The sequence below is a fragment of the Astatotilapia calliptera genome, chromosome 6, assembly GCF_900246225.1.
Source record: "Astatotilapia calliptera chromosome 6, fAstCal1.2, whole genome shotgun sequence".
Taxonomy (NCBI): Eukaryota; Metazoa; Chordata; class Actinopteri; order Cichliformes; family Cichlidae; genus Astatotilapia; species Astatotilapia calliptera.
Window position 1 is genome coordinate 20,014,923 of NC_039307.1, and position 19,842 is coordinate 20,034,764.

General features: G+C 40.8%; 2 protein-coding genes across 2 annotated transcripts; both read left to right on the top strand.

Annotated features, from left to right (window-relative positions):
- The first annotated feature begins 3,259 nt into the window (after positions 1-3,259).
- On the top strand, positions 3,260-10,204 carry chrna9a (cholinergic receptor, nicotinic, alpha 9a). Its single transcript, XM_026170964.1, has 7 exons — positions 3,260-3,557; positions 3,721-3,866; positions 5,249-5,403; positions 5,526-5,706; positions 6,164-6,515; positions 6,835-7,445; positions 9,864-10,204. The coding sequence occupies exons 1-7, from the start codon at positions 3,512-3,514 to the stop codon at positions 10,032-10,034; spliced, it is 1,662 nt and encodes a 553-aa protein (XP_026026749.1). The 5' UTR covers positions 3,260-3,511; the 3' UTR covers positions 10,035-10,204.
- A 5,976-nt stretch (positions 10,205-16,180) lies between these two features.
- LOC113023285 (D(1) dopamine receptor-like) lies at positions 16,181-19,000 on the top strand. The gene has a single exon (XM_026169310.1). It carries the CDS (start codon positions 16,409-16,411, stop codon positions 17,777-17,779), a length of 1,371 nt encoding a protein of 456 aa, XP_026025095.1. The 5' UTR covers positions 16,181-16,408; the 3' UTR covers positions 17,780-19,000.
- Positions 19,001-19,842: the final 842 nt, after the last annotated feature.

A 19,842-nucleotide genomic window follows, 5' to 3' on the forward strand; every position in this document is an offset into this window, starting at 1 on the left:
GATGTGTTACTATATCGGTTTGTGTGTTTTGTGTATTCTTGCCAAGTGTTTTCTGAAATGTTTAAGTAATTAAGTGTGAATCAAACGTATAAAAACAACAGTGAGAAGTTGTGTATTTTTTCAGCACATGAAATTGTGTGTTCATTTTCATAGACGTACAAAGGTTACACATATGATTCATAGGTTTGCTGTGCTATTAGGACATAAACAGTTTAGAAAATCTTGAGCCAGTCTCTTTATTTTCCCTCTCTTGTCAAGTTTCCTTCTGATTTTTAGTAGCAAAAGCATAATTTCTACTTTGCTGCTGGTATATTTTTGAAGGGTACTTGTAATCCAAAGATGCTGTCACATGTTCAAATGTATCTGACGATAAATGTAAATGCATGTCGGCAGTTTTATAAGTGACAAATAAGAAATGCTTGACTTTAAGAGTTCAGCGTGTTTGACAGCCTGCTGTGGTCACAGCTTTCATCTCTCATTGTGCTCTCTGCCACAGCTACCACAATACCTTATCCTTGTCTTCTGTGTCGCTGTATGCCTCTGTCTCTCTCTCTGCCTCTGTGACACACACACACACACACACACACACACACACACACACACACACACACACACACACACACACACACTGGTGGTGTACACAACTGTATGCAGCCAAGCCACTTCATAGTCAGAGAGTGGTGGGTGTGCTTCTTTCTCATATGCCTTGGAGGAGAATTCATAAACACAAGTGTCGCTAATAACGTTAATGACAATGAGTACATTTAACTTTGGTTTTATTCCAAAGCTCTTGCACTACTGTTACAGGAAAAACAGCCACTCGTTTCCATTTTTTACAATATTGCACAAAAGAAAGAAAGAAAAAAGCAGCATATCTAATAACTGATTCCAACAGACATGATTTACTAAAAAACAAGAAGAAATAAATGTATTTGTCCTTATTTTGCATTTTTTAAATGACGTAACAATCTGATTTTCAACAATTCCAGTGAAAAATTCAATTAAAGGCCAAAAGTAACAAAGCACCTCTCAGTACTTTCCAGTCTTCTTCCTGTGGTATTCAGGCTGTAGTGGCCTCAGTCAGTATGACAGTAAGTCATCACACATCCCTAAAACTAAATGCAACTAAAAGCAAATAAACTATCTTAATATTTTAACCTTTGTTTTTCAACGAGACAAAATCACTTCTGGAAAAAAAGGGGGCCTTTCCAGTGCGATAATGTGGCTAACTGATCTGAGCTCTATACCACAGGGCCGAAAAGTAAAGTCACACGGTGGCTACACAAACAATTCTCGCTAGACATTATTAGTTAACTGTTAATTGTTTATATATTTGATGGGATCTGGCAATATAAAATCATTTATTATATTACCAGACAGAATATTTCAGATCAAAGTGCTTTTCTTACTGCAAATGAGCTCAGTTTACCAGAACCTGCTCATTATTGTGGGAGGGCGATAATCAGTTTATACATATTTTCCTCAGTTATGGCCAAACCACTGCTCTTTGAGCTCTCTGTGCCCATGTCTTTGTCTTTATCTCCCCCTTTTCTCTCTTTTGCTCTCACACACACACACACACACACACACACACACACACACACACACACACACACACACACACACACACACACACACACACACACACACACACACACACAGCACGTACCGGCAACACACAGTGAACCAAACATTGAAATGAAGATAAGGAATGGTTTAAAAAGCTGACTTTCTCAAACTCTAAGTCTTCTATTTCACACGTTCCTTCCTCACAGACACACACACACGCATGCACGTACGCATGCACACACAGGAAACACCTGTCCTATACGAGCTCAGTACCACAGAAACTGAGTGACACATTAACACATCACATCACCATGCACACTTCTCTGCAGAATAAGACAGTAACACTATGTCAATAACATTTCTCACTGACGTTTGATTCCTTAATCCATCTTTCCCATCATCCAGAAGTATTCTTTTACTCCAGGACGCTAGGATCCGTTTTTAACCAGTATTGGACTTAACCGGATGTAACCGGTGCGCTGATGTAAATTAAATAAATACTTTGAAACGTGAGCTTCTGTTTTTGCTATTATATAAATAATGTTTATCTTGTGTGTGCACAAATTAGCATAAAGTTCAAATGAAATGATTTGTGTTGATTTCCAAAGTTAAGTTTATATGTATTTCAGAATAAACAGATGAGTGCTTCTGCATTCTGTAGCTAGAGAGAGTTCTGAAACCTGTCCTAATTTTCTGCATTACTGAACAAGCGCTGAAGTTTTAGACTTTTGTGAATAAAGCTGATTGGCATTTCTTGTTCTCTTTAAGATCTGCCCTGCTTCACGTTTACATAACCTACAGCTCTGCCAACTTTAGCATCTTTACGCTGTGCGATAAATGAAAGTTTCATAGATGCAGACTGTAAGATTTTACAGTTTTTCTGTTTTGTTTTTACATTTTCTTCCAATGAATATGCTCGTTTAATACCTTTCTTTCCCTTTTTTCTTACTGTATTGTTGTATTTCTGAATACATGATCATAATTTCACTTTTTGGACTATGTTTTAAATAAACTCGGTTCGTATTTTGTATTTATATATTGTATAAGTACACAAAACAAGAAGATCTGAGAACAGAATCAGTTAGTCAGATTCAAGCAAACATGGAAGCAGTACTTTAGCATAAGTGTTAAAGATGCCAGGACTGCTGGGTAGTATGACAGAGATCTATTAGGTGTAGATTCCTCAACAGCTGAAGATGAAATCTGCTCTCAGTGGCTGATCTGTTGCCATGTTATTAAATTCCTGTTTACAGATTTAGACCCGGATCTGTGTAAAATTCATTGTCATGTGAAATGTTTGACTCGTTTCACATCCTCAGTGTTCCTGTTAAATGACATGAACATGGGCAAGAAAGTGTCACTGAGATGCACTGAATGTGTGTGACTGACATTTGTCATTAGCTGTGTAACACAGTAGGGTTCAGCGTGTGTGTGTGTGTGTGTGTGTGTGTGTGTGTGTGTGTGTGTGTGTGTGTGTGTGTGTGTGTGTGTGTGTGTGTGTGTGTGCATGAGTGTGTGTGTCATACAGCTGGTTGTGGTCATGTACAGAAGTGGATGGGGCTGCAGGCATCGCATTTCACCCAGTGCATGTGTGCTATGTGATACTGCACCTGTACCTGTGTTTGAGTGTTTGTGTGGTTGTGTGTGCATGCATGTGAGATTGTGTGTGCGTGTATGTGTGTGTGATAGCTCCAGGTCCTGTTCCAGTAGCGATTACACACAGAGAGAGACAGTGACAGAGACGAACTGCGACTAACAACTAGCGAAGCATTGAGAGCTTCTGACAGGATGTAAGATTTCGAGAATTTTCTGTGGTCTCGGCTGGCTCGGCTTCAGCGAGGGAGAATGGAGATCAGAATCGAGTGACGCTGGATTAGGACACAAGCTGTCCCAGCGACTGCTTTGCTGAATAATTGATCCTTGGGCCTGTGACCGGTTAAGAATGAGGAAGGCATTGCTGATGGTTTGGATCGGCCTTTTGGTGCGAGGTCAGTTCTCATTTTGATGCCGCAGCTGTCACTAACTGTTGCACCGCTGAGGCGGGAGTTTGCTTTAATAAGCCAAGTTAGATTTGTTACTCTTCATCATCTGTAGTTTCCTTCTCTCTGTTTAGTGCAGCCTTCCATTCTCTTTCTGTGTGTTGCTCCTCAGTGTCCCATTGTGCTCAGGGTCATTATGCCCATAAACTTCTAAACGACCTGATGGAGAACTACTCCAATGCTCTGAGACCTGTAGAGGACACAGACAAAGCCCTCAATGTCTCCCTGCAGATCACTCTGTCACAGATCAAAGATATGGTGAGTAGAGAGGAACGTTTGTGGTCGCCCCCTTTTGTTACTTAAACTTTTCAATACGAGTCTGGGACGCGTATGTCCAAATCCAAGCCATCATTTCTTTAAAAGCCTGCAGGGGAATATATAATGTGGAAAAAAATTAAGGTATTTTGTAGTTTTTTTTAAATTTAATTACATTTATCAATAGCTAGGTGTATTTGTTCCCTTTTCAAACTGTGAGATGACTGCTATATTAGAAGAAACATTGTGTGGATTTGACCACTGCTTGGCCACACCGGTTCAACATTTTAACAGTGACATGCACAGTTTTTGCAATAAAATCCAGAGTGGCATTATGCCGAGGTTGCACTTTAACCCTTTAAAGCATGGACAATGAAACCATTGCAGACAATTCCAATAAAAAATTAAATATATGAGTTTTAATTTGTGTCATATTTTCTACATCTGGCTTTTCCCCCTCAAATGTATTGCTTAAAGATGTATTATGCAATTTATTTTGGATTTTCAGAGGAGTAAAAAATCCCACTGATGATGCAAAAGTCCTAAAAACCCAGAAAAAAATCCATATATTTAATATGCTTCAGTAGGTGTTAAGGGTTAAGATGGTGTGTAATAAAAAACAAATAATGCGGTATTATGTGGTAACATTTTACATCGATCTGATGACAATCTGAGCTGTAAAGATAAGAAATTTAAGAAGCAGCTGACAGTCACATTTTCCTGTAACATGTTTCAGATGATTTATTGTACAGTGGTAATAACTCACATACACTCAGCCTCCACTTTATTAGGCATGCCTGCGCAGACTAATGCAATTAAAAACACTCACCCGCTCCATCTTTTTGACACTCAGTCGTGTATGTTTTAGTGCTGAGGTTGCTCTGCGGTTGTCATAATGAAGATAAGCAATGTTGCAACTGAATAAAGATATAATCATATTTATGCTAATTTGAAGAAATTGCGATTTCCAAATGCCAAGCACCCACCAAACCCCATGGTTCCCACACTTAGTCCCCTTTATACCAGCCTGCTGTGTTAGACCCTCACTGGCTGTTATGAAACTCCACGCCTCCAGTTTGAAACTCAAGCATTCAGTAACAAATTTACATTTCTAAAAGCACTAGCTGGGAAACCCAGATCATTTAACCTTTGTAGGCCTCTTCTCAGATCTGACAAAGAGGCTGTTTTCACAGAGCTTCTTTACTCCCAGTGGTCACATCTTCAGAGCTACAGATAAAGATGGGTTTCAGCATACAGCCTTTCAGTGTACTGTGAGGATCACACTCAGGATAATGTAATATAAAGTAGGAGTCTTCAAGTGTACTCCGTTTGTGGGAGCCATAAATCGAGGCACTGTCACTGTGTCTATGTTCGTGTGTGTTTAGGATGAGAGGAATCAGGTGTTAACCACATACCTGTGGATCAGGCAGGTCTGGCATGATGCCTACCTGAAGTGGGACAAGGAGGAATATGATGACCTTGAAATGATCAACATCCCCAGTGACCTGGTTTGGAAGCCCGACATTGTCCTCTATAACAAGTCAGTAACAAACAAAGACAGAAGAACAGAAAGAAGATGAGGAATCATATTTTTATAGTTAATCAAATGGAAAAGGTGCATCTGATCGAGCTCACGCATTCCTTCTGTTTTTGTCCACGTAGAGCAGATGAGGAGTCGTCAGGCCCATCCAACACTAACGTGAAGCTGCGTTACAACGGAGAGATCATCTGGGACTCTCCGGCCATCACAAAGAGCTCTTGTGTGGTGGACGTCTCCTACTTCCCCTTTGACTGGCAGCAGTGCAATCTCACATTTGGCTCCTGGACCTACAATGGAAACCAGGTGTGTCTGCACACAGGGAGCATGTAGAGCAAGAAGGAGACAGATATATGGCTGACAAACACATAGCGTCTTAAATATTTATCAGTATGTTCTCACTGCTGAACTCAGTGATAGAAAGTATGGAAACACTCATGGACACTACTGAGTGAACAGATGAACACAAGCAAAATGTGCTAAAGTAGATGTTTAAGGAGCTTATTTCTCCATACAGTTGTGGTAGAAGTTTAAATACACTCATTGTGGTAATTTTGAGCTTTTCTTTGAACTGTTGTTTTTCAGGGTGGAATGATTTTCTAATTTGCAACACTGGGTTTAAGTTATTGTGGTGGGTGTTGTTTTTGTGTGATTTAAATGTTCATTTTCTTGGTTTTAACATGATTTCATCATCGTAGTTCTACTTGTTTGTACATGTTTCACTAACATCTTTTCATCGTGCTTTTGTATGGACTCCACACAGGTGGACATCAGTTTGGGCATGGACAGCGGGGACCTGTCTGACTTTGTGGAGAATGTGGAGTGGGAGTGTCACGGCATGCCAGCGGTTAGAAACGTCATGATGTATGGCTGCTGTTCCGATCCTTACACTGAAATCACCTACACCCTGCTCCTGAAGAGGCGCTCCTCCTTCTACATCTTCAACTTGCTCCTCCCCTGCTTCCTCATCTCCTTCCTGGCTCCGCTGGGCTTCTACCTTCCAGCCGACTCGGGGGAGAAAGTTTCCTTGGGGGTGACGGTTCTGCTGGCGCTCACTGTGTTCCAGTTGTTGGTGGCTGAGAGCATGCCTCCTGCAGAAAGCATGCCCTACATAGGTCTGATTTATTTATGGAAGTATGGAAACTGTAGAAAGTCATAATAAAAACAGGCATAATAAAAATGCATAAAAATTCATTCAAAAATATAAAGCACAAGGTCAAAACTTTGACAGATTTTACACATAAATCGGGGCCCCACTGGTTACTTAGTCTTGTGGTTATATATTAAAATTTTGCATGGTATCTCAAGATAAATAAACCAGTATTACCTACTTTTAAGCTACCCATACACTTGACCCTATGTATTTATTATTTTTACAGACTTTTTAATAGACTCTATTTATAAATCTGTAATTTCTTCTATCTTCCTTTTTAGGGAAGTACTACATTGCCACCATGACTATGATCACAGCCTCCACTTCTCTCACCATCTTCATCATGAACATTCATTTCTGCGGTGCTGAAGCCAAACCAGTCCCTTACTGGGCTAAGGTGCTCATCATTGACTACATGTCAAAAATCTTCTTTGTCTATGAAGTCGGGGAGAACTGCACCACGCCAGAAAGCGAGAGGACCCCGCTCTACCCAGAGGAACCAATGGGTGATAAGAGCTGCTACCATGACGACCGCTTCCATGATGGCTTCTACTATACTGACAGTGATCCAAACAAATACAGCAATGGGAATGGTGTACATCATCACAAAAACCATCACAAAAGACAAGCAAATGGCAACACCAACAGCAGGCATCACCATTACAACAACCATAACAACCACGCTTCCAGGCTGGAGAGGGGTGACGCAAAGCATGAGCCCACTCAGCGTTACCACCACATCAGGAGGGATGAACTAGATTACCAGGCTCCTCGGCATCCACTGCACCTCCAACACCTGAATGGGGGGTTTAAGGAGCAGATCCTCTATTCCTCAGAGAAGATTCAAGTCCCTGCCTGTCCCTGCTGCTGCCCCTCTATCCAACATAAACAGGTGACACTTCATGCTGTTTCATCCTTTACTACTTTTAAACGCAACTAATATTAATTTAGAAGCGATATGTAGGACTTTTATATGTTTAATATTTTTTATTGCCAGTGTGTGAGTGGTAAAATGACATCTTCTCCATGTCTTTGGGTTGCCCCTTACAGCCTGTGAACTTGGTGAATGGGGAAGGAGTTATTTTCATTTTAATGATCCCTCCCTCAGTGTCTCTCTTCTGCCCCTTTGCCATTACGGAACAATAGCTGGCAAGGAACAAGGAACTGTACAAACCACAAAACAGTTTGTTTCATCACAGCATAAACTCTAAAAGAAACTCCAGATAAGGACAGAAACCAATGAGTAATCAATTAATGAGGATTTTTCTTTAAAAATGTTAGCGAGGACACAAACTAAGATTAGTGAGCTAGCTGCTATGTTGGCAAGTCAGAAATCCATTTGTGTTGGCCAGGGGTTAAACTGTGCTTTGTCAGATAGGGGAAACCCTAATATCTGGTTTAGTTGTGCAACCTCGGAAAACCACCTAGAAATAGACACACAAAACTTTAGAAGCTTATTTCTGCCACTGGAAGGAAAACGCCAGGAAGATTTAGATCAAAGTCAAAATTTTTTAGATATTATCCAGAAGTTTGGGGTTAAATACCTGGAAATTTCAAGCTACTTCTGAATGATCTATAAAAGCTTGTATTGTGAGTTCCAGTAGATTGGTTTTCTTTGCATATAGACCATTAACACTCTGTTCCTGCTGATCTGAAGCTTACTGATCTTTTGGGATTTAACTGAACTGAACAATATGTAAGCTGATCAGCTTAAATATAAATTGATGTCTTGATGTAACCGTACACTGACAATGAACGCCACAGACTACCCTGCACCAGTCCAACATATTGCATCACTGTAAACTTCACTACAGTACTGCAAACTAACCAGTTTATCCAGTATTAATCTGTACTAAACTTCCCAGTATTTTCATGGATGAAGCATTGAGCCAATATCTCATTTTTAAAAAATCATGCGTGATTTAGAAACACAGTGCTGAGAAAGAAAAAAATATGTTGAGGGTGTAAGTGGGAGTTGGATATTATTTTCTTTATATTAAGCAAGCATCTTATGGTATCAGGAGGAAGCAGCACCTGACTACAGCATTAGGGAACCGGTTTCTAGTCCAAATTCTTAAAATTGTTAGCATGTCTACCTATCGATCCCGTTGTTGGTTCTTGCACTCGTACTACAATCAACTGATTTCAGTTTGCATTTCAGAGGAGGAAAATAGCGACAGTCTAGAGCGTAGATATGGACATTTATTTTATTATTATTGCACAAAAGGACAAAATAAATGGTAAAGTGGAAAACTGCATCCAGGACAGAAACAAACACATCATGCTGCTAACACAACTTTGGGTTTTTGAAAGCATCTGCCAAGAGGGCATGCTAACGTTAAGCTAGTCAAGAATCCAGAGTGAAATCTGAGTGAATGCTGACTGCAGCAGCAAGACCCTGAACTTCAACTGGTATAAAGCAGATGAGCAGTTAGGCTGCATCCTGGGAAATGCTGGAACATCATAACCGGATAGTTTCAGTCCACTTTAACACTTGGAATTGTTGCTAACACTGGCTAACATGAGGCAGAAGAAAACCAAATAGGACAACCTCAAGAGAAAAAGCCAACCCCAAGCTTTCTTCTTGCTAATGTTAGGTAATTTTAGCCTGCCTAACTATCGAATGTAGTGCGAGTAAGCTAATTTATTCAGACCCTCAGGGCTGCCATGGCTGGTAATCTGGATCGTTTTAAATGGCTTAATCAGTAAATTAATTTATCAGCAAAGTTATAAATAGCTTGCAAACCTTTTTTTATGCACATGAACACCAAAATGCTTCATCAGCCAACGTAAGCCATGGTGCATCTTAAGTGTTGAGTCCGACTGTGTGTTTATCCAAGAATAAATAAAAGCAATGGTACAAAGCAAGAAACTGTTTCCCACAGAAAAGGGGGAAAAATGAGGAAGATTATAAGGAGGAGACACTGGATTCACCTGACAGCACTGATAGTAGTAAAACTTCCAGGGAAAAATCTTTTTAAAAACCTTATTTGGGGGAAAGCCAGCAATTTGTAAAAGTGTTTTTGTTAGACTTCCCTGGTGATGTATTCTCATGCCCTGGTGTCCTTTGAAATTAAATTAAATTTAGACGATGTTTCAAACTAAGTGTGTTAAAGCATAAAGGAACTACAGCAAATGCAACACTGCAACATAACAGCGCTGAACGGTCTGGTATGAACCTCTTGCTGTCATGTAAATTCTAGAAACTTATAGACTGCAGTTTGTCTAATGGCCACAAGTGTCATTAGCAGCAATGGCTTTCTGGATGTTATATAAATAACCTTTAAGTGTCCATCTGTCCTTTCTTCAGGTGGTTAAGAACATCGAGTACATTGCAAACTGTTTCCGTGAGCAGAGAGCCACGTGCATCAAGGTAGCAGAGTGGAAGAAAGTTGCCAAGGTGATGGATCGGTTTTTTATGTGGATCTTTTTCGTCATGGTCTTCCTCATGAGCATTCTCATCATTGCCAAGGCGTCTTGATAGCTTCTTCTACTTTTCATCGACACTAAACCTCCAGTCTTGTTACACCTCTGTTCGACTTTAATGCAACGTGAGACAAATGAAGACTATTTTGTCCGCAAGAAAACCGTGTTTCATGTCAGTATTGTGTGTGTGTGTGTGTGTGTGTGTGTGTGTGTGTGCGTGTGTGTGTGTGTGTGTGTTTGTGTGCGTGTATGTAAGTGTTTGTCTGGGGTTTTTGTTTTGTTTCGACGTAAAGAAGACGAGGTCACTGCACACAAATCATCCATTTAACCACACGTGTGCACGGAAAGCCTCTCGGTTAGTTTATGTAAGATCTGTTTGCATGTGTCACAGAGCAGTGGAGCAGTAAGACAATCCAGGCCTTGCCTTGAACATGCATGGACTCTATTATTGATGAGCTAACAGCCAAACATCCAGCTATAGGCATTACATTTCTTGCCTTACGTTTTAAGCAACCAGAGGATGCTATTTTCCAGAGTTGGCTACGATGTGGGAGGGAGCACCAAGAGGAAAACCTGAAATACTTTTGAAACAGTGTAAATGTCGATGACACAGCCTATGAATCACATCTATCCTTATAGACACTATCACTGGTAGATCGTGTGAGTTAATGCTGTTAAAGCCACATGAAACTGACATTGGTTTACAAAACAAATTTCCCACGTGTGGGACTAATAAAGGTTATCTTATCTTATCTTATCTTATCTTATCTTATCTTATCTTATCTTATCTTATCTTATCTTAAGTTCTCCATACTTGAAGAGAAAAGGTGAACATTTACCTCACAAAGACTTTTAACACACTATCTGACCTTAGTGATACTTTTTCACAATAAAGGGTGATGCACTCTACCTTATTGCTAATTTACACTTTGCTCAATGGCACAATTAAAAATAAACCTTTGATATTGTGTTATTAAAAATGATTGTTGCTCAGTTTGTGGTGGTTTAAATCTTATTTGGTGTGTTTGTGAATTCTGTCCCCTTCTTATTGTCCTGTTTTTGTTTTTGTTTTTTTTTTATATAAAATGCAGCTTATAAACTTAACATTGTATCTTATCCATATCACAGACACTCATTTTCCCTCACCTGTTTTTTTTTTGATGATTAGCAGTTTGTTTGGACTGTAGAGGGCAGGCAACTGAATGAACCTGGTTTATTTTATTTAAATGTTTCAATTCAGAAAAGAGCCTCTGGAGGGCAGATTAGGTCAAATTAGAGACGATTCAGTTACTGACTGAATGAATTAATGAATGAACTTGCATAACCAAATGTCCCATAGATACTTTAACAGTACAAGAGGTAAAAACAGAGGATAGAATCATAAATTAATGTATTAGCACTTTTTCTATAAGTCAGTACTCATTAAAATCAGGTAGACAAGCATATAAAACACACACACACACACACACACACACACACACACACACACACACACACACACACACACACACACACACACACACACACACACACAGCATGATCCAACACGACTGGTTTGGCAGTGGGTGAAGGTCTGGGAGGGAAATCCTTGAAATCTTATACAGATTTTCACATTTTTGGCCAACAGTCAGAGGTTGGGCTCGTTCAGTGGGCCTCTGGTTCCTTCTGGAGGACAATGATCATCCTCATGTGGCCAGAGTGTGTAGACAGTTCCTGGATGGCAAAAGCATTAATGCAACTGACTGGCTCTCATGTTCCTAAATAAAAAACACAAAACAACAACAACAAAAAAGTACATTGTTCTTTAAATCTTTTTCGAATTGGAAGGAAATATTAGTAATAGAAAGTAATAAAGTTTATTGCAGGCTTAAATTGAAGTTCATTATTATTTATCTTCCCATTTTCAGACACCAAATAAATTCCTTCATAGCTGACTAAATGATTTTCTTTCTGCAGTATTTTTTAAAAAATTACATCAATAATAAAAAAAACAATCAATTGTTGCTTAATCTTTAAAAAAAAGTCTACTGTCCTCCTTGTCATTGCTGTCACAAAGACATCGCTGTCAGGCTGTTATGAGAAGAACTAATCTTTGCTTCCATCTAGTGGAGTTTGGAAAAAGAAATACTGAGTTAGCCTACAGTTAGCAGCGTGCTATGAAAGCAACACGAAGGACAACATTTAGCTGATAATTTCCTCTCGCCAAGAGATGCAACACAAAGTTATTGCAAAGACTTTTAGACATTCTTGTGCAGATGTGTCTGCTTCAGTCTGTTTCTTTGGATTGTTTGACCTCAACAAGGACAGAATAACAACTCATTTTTGACCCCTGGTACCTAAATGACAAATACATATATAAATATCACATTACTATCCTGTTGACAACACTCCTCCCAACCTCTTCACAAACTGCTTGTATCTGCATTATCAGGCTGCTTCTTTCTGGACTGTGTTTTCTCAGAGCAGAGGCCTGCTGAGCCGAGTGCTTCAGATATACAAACTTTCTTCAATCATGAGAAAAAAAGCAGTAATGACAGTTAGAGTCCAGAGGGACCATATGGTCTGACATACCTACCGAGATATCTACAGAACTACAGTGTTTTGGGAGAATAATGAGGATAAACAATAATTCATGTCATTCATCAGTTTTGCACTTTGCTTTTTCCTTCCTTGTTCACAAAAAGTGAAGAAGAAAGTGGAAGAAGAAAGGTGTATTAGCCTCCTCTACTTCCTAGATAGGAGGAAAAAGAGGAAGTGAGACAGAACTAATAGACATTTCTTGGTGGTGCACATCCATGAACGGGGTGTGATAGGTGGGAGCAGGAATCTGGCTGAGCTGCTGGCCACAAGAGATGGAAAGTACTATGTTGTAGCAAAGAACAGGTGCTGGAAGTCATTTTGCTTGGTGGATATTATGAAGCAAGGTAATTAAAAAAAAAAGCACAAAATCACAGGAAATTGCTAGAAAATGGATGAAGATGTAGCTCATCACCTACAGATGGAGAAGTGGTTATTGAATGAGAACTAGGAGCAGCAGAATGTAACAAATTAGCACTATGAGAGAAATTTAAAGATGGTTCAGCAAAAATCAGAGGAAGGAGAAACTGGTAAGAGAAATGGGGAGGATTTTAGGGGAGAGCCTGAGGAAAATGACAGAAAGGAGAAGATACAAGAGAAGCAGTTGACTGAAGTTCTGAGTAAGACTTGACTGATAAGACCTCACAAAGTTACCAACATGTTTGAGGAGCAGGTGGAGTAGAAAGAGAAAGGGATAAAATCAATGGAGGAGAGGATCTAAAAAGATTACAGTAAAAAAATAAAAATACTGAAGGGGAAGTTCAGGAAATACAAAAGGGAAGATGTGACGAGAGTTTCTTTGAAGACACTTAAATTAATTCGTCCAGAGTTCAGAGGAGAAGAGGGGGAAAAGCAAATGGATGATGGACTCACAGATCAGAGGAAGAAAATTCACAAAGAAATGGACATGCAGATGGAAAAGCAGAGGATGGAAAAGCTGAGAACTGAGGCCCTTCGAGGATGAAGTAAAACCCATCAAAATAAAGTTTGAGCAACAAAAGGTTAGTGAAGAAAGCCCCAAGAGACACTGGAGGACAACCTGTGAAGAGAACGAGAAAAGTGCGACAAGGAAATCCCAAAGATGGAAAAGCAGTTTGACAGTAAGTGTTAGGATCTCTGCAGAGAGACAGCACAGGGACAAGAGATGAGACTGAATGCAGCTTTGTGAATGCTGGAACTTACCACTGTGTACAATAACAGCACTAACACTTTGTGTTAAATGTTTACCATTCATATGTTTGCTGGCACAATAATTACTATTATTAATTACTATAATATGCTCTGGCCTTTAAACTGTCTTCTTTGATTTGACCATTACCTGCAACAGGGAGTTAATGCCCATGTGTAAACACTTTCATTTCAACGAAGAGACCTAATTCCTTTGTATGTCTTACCCTGCCAAAAGCACAAAAAAAGTACAAAATCTCAACGGTGACAGACATAATCTGATGATCACCTCCACGCCCTCTGCTTTGTGCTGCTATCTCTATCTCTTTCATTTAAACCTTTTTTCGAATAAAATCCCATTGCCATTAATAAAGATCAAATATTGCTTGAGTGCTATTTCAGCATCATTACCGATGTTGTGACTTCAACTGTGCCATCTGCTTCTGTTCCCAGCCAAAAACTCTGCTTTTATCCACTGCCCTGTGCGTCTGTGTGTGTCTGTGTTTGAGTGCACTTGTATTACTGATGTTGTGGGAACAGACCATTATTCTGTTTATACAGTCTTGACCTAACTCTGTTTTGGAGACAAAATATGAATTCCAGTAATGTAAATTACTTTATTTCAGCTGAGCACTTGTTCTCCGACTTCGTTTCAGTGTTCACCTGAAAGTATAGTGAGTAAAGTAGTAGTCTGAGTTTGGGTTAGATTAAGTCTCCAGAAAAGAAGTTTATGTCAAAGTCCTCTGAAGAAATGTGTATGCATGTCATGTATATATATATATATTTAATATATAACAGCTAAGATACTGCGCAGGACCCTCAAGCTCCCAGGCCTCAGGTAGAGGACCCGAGCTTGAAGGATTGACCGTGTTTTTTTTTTATACTTCAAGTTTGGGTTCTCTACCAGAGGCCTGGCAGATAAAACAGTACAACACAGTGCATGAATACATGGTAAAACAAAACATAAGGGAATACAGTCTGAATCTCTGAGAGTTAATATTAAAAAAACACCATATCACCATCATCGTAAGTAACAGCCAGCAGTCTGTTAACTTATTATAAGACTGAAAATGTGACAAACTGGATTTTGTAGGTGTTTTTGTTACCTTTGGATACAGGCCAGCTGTCTCCTGGTCAGTCAAAGCATCTTTTTGAGCAGAAAATCAAACTATTGTTGTGAAATTGAATAATTTGATACTGTAACAATTCTCCTGTGTCCTTGACCAAAGCATGGATTTACAGAAATTATGTGAAAATAATGATTAGCTGATAAACCAATATAATGAGATTAAGGACGTGATTGTTTGGATACTGGGTGATTGAGGGAAAATAAACACTACAAATGATGTGACTGACTTCACTGTTTTGAAAACATGCAAATATTTTTGAGTGAAACCAGATGAAGAGATGTCATGGTCCTGGGTCTTTTGATGCAACGTTGTGTGTTATGGACTCTTTTTTAATTAATGGATTGCAGATATTATGTTTGTTTACATCCTCAGGCTATATTTTTAATACTTGGCTATAGTTTTCTTATATTCCATTTCAGTTTATTCTGCCTGCTGTGTGTTTCCCGTACCTTGTTAAGTCTCTGGCTCTGTCTTAGCTGTCTCCTGTTTTAGTTAGTTAGTTTTGTTTTGGTAACTTTTGTGTCATTTTTTAGGTTTTAGTTAAGTTTAGTTAAGGGTTTAGTTTAACTTTAGTTCCAGCTGTGCTCCCACCTCTTGTGTATTTATTTTCTGAGGCTCCTCTAGTAGTGTGCTCCTGTATTTTGTGTTTTCCCTTAGTTTTTCCTTAGCTTCTGAGTTTTCTGCATTTTTGATTCCAGCACTGTCTTGGCTTTTGTATTTTTGGTTTTTGTGAGAATACTAAAATACAAAGCAATACAACTTTTTGGAGTTAAGGACTGTTTCTGTGTCCTGCATTTGGGTCCACACTCTGCCTGCCACATAGAATATCTTGACAACTATATTTAGATAATAAACCAAAAAGCCATGTATTCCTGTCATACATAAATATTCAAGACACTGTTATAAATAAAGATTAGAGACACTGAATGTGTCCGTGAGGAAAGAAAAAACAAAGAAAACCAAAACGAATATCCTGATTCAAATGCATGAAACAAAAAAATTTTAATAATAAAACGCTATGGGGGGATTTTAGTTTCAGCATTTCTGGCTGTAATCTCTATGAACTGAAAAACTGGCCTAAATTAATGGGAACATCTGTAAAGGAAAGTCTTTTGTGTGTTTGTGTTGAATCATCCTGCTTTCATTTAGTTACAGCAACGTCTCCACTGATGGTAAGAGTCCTGAGATTAGGAAAATAAGAGAGAGAGAGAGCGAGAGTGAGAGACCGGGAAGGGATTAATCTCAAACAGTAATGCAGAATGAAACTGTTCACAGAGAAAATTAAAAATGGCTCGACATGATTTCTGCTTTTCTCAGGTGGCAAACTTCTCTCAGCTCTGCGCGTCTGGGAGCTGTGCTGTCAGCAGTGAGCATAGCTGGTGGTGCATCAGGTCCCCAGTCAGTCTGCTGTGCGCTCAGAGCAGAAGCTGAGATCAGCCCGAGTGGAGCAGGACACTCAGTCGCCACTGTGGGTTACCATTAAGACTCTTGTTTTGTTAGTGGCGAGGATTCTCGCACTTTAACTTCGACATGTGGCCGAGCGCAGGACGAGGCGATGAATAATACAACCGGCTTGGCGCTGGTAGGAGCTAGGAGCCGGGAAGGGCTACCGGCGCACCGCGTCTTGACGGGCTGTGTTCTGGCGCTGCTCATCATTTGGACACTTTTAGGTAACTTCACGGTGTGCGCGGCCGTTTATCGCTATCGGCACCTGCGCGCAAAAGTAACCAACGTCTTCATCGTGTCGTTGGCTCTGTCGGACCTCCTGGTGGCCGTGCTGGTGATGCCGTGGAAAGCGGTGGCCGAAGTGGCCGGTTTCTGGCCGTTCGGGGGCTTCTGTAAAACCTGGCTGGCCTGCGACATCATGTGTTCAACGGCCTCCATCCTAAACCTGTGCGTCATTAGTGTGGACCGATACTGGGCCATCTCCAACCCGTTTCGCTATGAGAGGAGTATGAATAGGAGGGTTGCATCCGTCATCATCGGTGTGACCTGGACAGTGTCTGTGGTCATCTCCTTCGTTCCTGTACAGCTAAACTGGCACCGGGCGGAGATCGGTGACCCAACCGGGGAGAATCCGGCGCACTACGGTAGTAGTATTGACAGCTGTGACTCAAGCCTCAGCCGCACATATGCCATCTCCTCCTCCCTCATCAGCTTCTACATCCCGGTCGCGATCATGATTGTGACATACACACGCATCTACCGGATAGCCCAAATGCAGATACGCATGATATCCTCCTTGGAGCGGGCTGCTGAGCACGCGCAGAGTTGCCGCTCGGACGTTCCTGAACTGATTTCACACCTGTGCACAGAAATGAGCACCCGCTCGTCTCAGTCTCACATCAGTCTACATCCGGACTGCCAGCCCTCTAATCAGTCACACTGCGAGCTCAAAGTCTCCATCAGAAAAGAGACAAAAGTGCTCAAAACTCTGAGCATCATAATGGGCGTGTTCGTCTGCTGCTGGCTGCCTTTCTTTATCCTCAACTGCGCTCTGCCTTTCTGTCCCGGACCAGCTGCTCCGGCGGCCCAACGCGGCCCTTACTGCGTTAGCGAAAAAACTTTTGATGTCTTTGTGTGGATCGGCTGGAGCAATTCGTCTCTAAACCCGGTCATATATGCGTTCAACGCGGACTTCAGAGACGCTTTCCTGCGCCTGTTGCGCTGCCGGGGACGCGGATTTTTGGCCGCGGTGAGTGCCGCGGTGGAGACGGTAATGGCGAGTAACCAGGCGGGAAACTCCAAGCGAGAAAGCCCGACGAAGGTGAGGCTGGACGTCTCCTGCGCGACAAACACGAGGGGAAGTGAGGACAGCGGGAACACTACGGTGACTGTGTTTTATCACAGAGGGACGAGGTCAGAACAAGTGACGGACACTGAGGACAGGAGCGACAGAGACAAGCTGACGCACATTCCCATCTGAGCGGGATCATTTCAGGGGTCGAGGGGTAAGGCAAACACAAGGAGAACAGACTAAACCCCGGATGTAGAGGGACAGGAAAAGTGAAGCACTGAATTTTTCCCACCAGGGAGATCTCGAGGACCCACAAAATAACCCACCTTACTGCTACACTACATCTGGATGTCTTCTAAAGTCTTTTTCCCATCCTGGGATTAGGGAGTGTGTTTGGATAACTGTGGGTGGTGCAGCTGTTTCTACCTGTGTGTAGACATAAGCTTTATCTTTGCTGATCAGTGCCCAACAAAATCTTTAGGTTAAAATATTCTGAATCAAAATTTGAAGGGGGGCTGTTGAAAAGTTTATAAAAATAGCAGGCTGAATTAGGTGGAGAAGAAAAAGGGAGAAAATATGACCCTTTTATGAAGAAAATATATATAGTTGTACTTTGGAAGTAAAGGGGACACCCGTAGGTGAATACATGCTTGAATCAGGCAGAGTGAGGTGCATCCTTCTCACCCTCACCTCCAGCTTTCAGATCGGAGTAGATGTTTTACATGGATGGGTGGATTAACAGAAAAATTTACTCAGTAGGACAGAGGTTTTGCAGAGTGGCCATTCAAAAGGCAAATAGCTGGCTTTCCTCTCTCTCTTCCCCCAGTGTGGAGAGAGATTTACCAGAGGTCAGGATTTTTGTGACTCTCTAGAAATGGGATTATGTAAGTAACTCACATTAGCACCCGTCAGCTGTGCATCTTGGTGGATGCACGGTGCACTCTGTTACCCCCGCACACCCCCACCTAACCCAGCCACCCCTCCCTCTTTCCCCTGAAAGAAACAATCATGAATTATTTGTAGTGGTTGTTCCTGTGAAAGATGTCCTGACCAGCAAGAACACAGAAGCTTTTATGGTGACAACTCCTGAAAACACAAGATGTGATTCTTTGCAGTAAGGCTGATGCAGAAATGGCCACCACAAGAGCAGAGGCACGCAGTCTCGTCTGCTCTGGATGAACTTTCTGCATATTTTCATCTGTTCATTTTAATTTCACAGGACCTTGTTGGTGTTAAATATGAACGCGTCTGTTGTGACCTGAAAGAGCCACCAAGCCTTAATGGAACCAACAAGAAATATGTTTTTCAACTGCAGTTTGTTTCTAAAACCACACACACATAAGCCTGTAAACCAGAATTTGCTGTTTTCCCACTTTTATTTGTGTTTTAAGGCCTAAACAAAAAAGTAAAGGTGACTTTCTGTATTACTCATTTCCAGTCTATACTCACTGGCTACTTGATTAGGTATACTTTTGGAACTGCTTGTTAATACAAATATCCAATCAGCCAATCACACTGGAGCAACTGGTCAGGATTACCTGCTGAAGTTCAAACTGAGCATAAGAATGGGCAAGAAAGTCAATTTAAGTGACTTTAAACATGAAATGGTTTAGGATTTACAGAAAACGGGCTGAATGTCCAGTGAGCAGCAGGTCTCTGGGTGAAAATTGATATTGATATCAGCAGTCAGAGGAAAATGGCTAGACTGCTTCGAACTGATAGGAAGGCAGGAGAATATCAAATAACTAATTGTTCCAATTAAGGTATGTGGAAGAAAATCTCTGGCACAATATGTCATATTTTGAAGCCCAAGCAGAAGACCACGTGTGGTACCACTCCTATCAGGTAAGAACAGGAAACTGAGGCTACAAAGTCTGGATCCATCCTTGTTGATGCATCGTATATCAGGATAATCGTTTATGTCACAAAGCTTAATTAATATTAAATTGGTTTCTTGAACATGACGGTGAGTTCACTGTACTGAAATAGCCTCCGCAGATTCCAATCCAACAGCGCATTTGGGATGTGTTGGAACAGGAGGTTGACATCATGCATGTGCAACTAACAAATTTGCTGCAACAGTGTGATGCTATCATGCCAACATGGACAAAAATCTCAGAGGAATGTTTCCAGCACTTGTGAAACCTGGGACTTCTTTAGCCCTACTGCTAATCCAAAAAAAATGGAACTTCCTTTTCTTTTGAATAGAGTTGTGAAAAGCTCTATTAAACCCATGTTAACTTTTTTCCTGA

Coding starts and splice junctions, on each gene's coding strand:
- LOC113023285 (XM_026169310.1), top strand. CDS start 16,409: ATGAATAATACAACCGGCTTGGCGCTGGTAGGAGCTAGGAGCCGGGAA.
- chrna9a (XM_026170964.1), top strand. CDS start 3,512: ATGAGGAAGGCATTGCTGATGGTTTGGATCGGCCTTTTGGTGCGAG. Junction 5,404..5,525: donor GACATTGTCCTCTATAACAA/GTCAGTAACAAA, acceptor TTGTCCACGTAG/AGCAGATGAGGAGTCGTCAG. Junction 6,516..6,834: donor AGAAAGCATGCCCTACATAG/GTCTGATTTATT, acceptor CTTCCTTTTTAG/GGAAGTACTACATTGCCACC.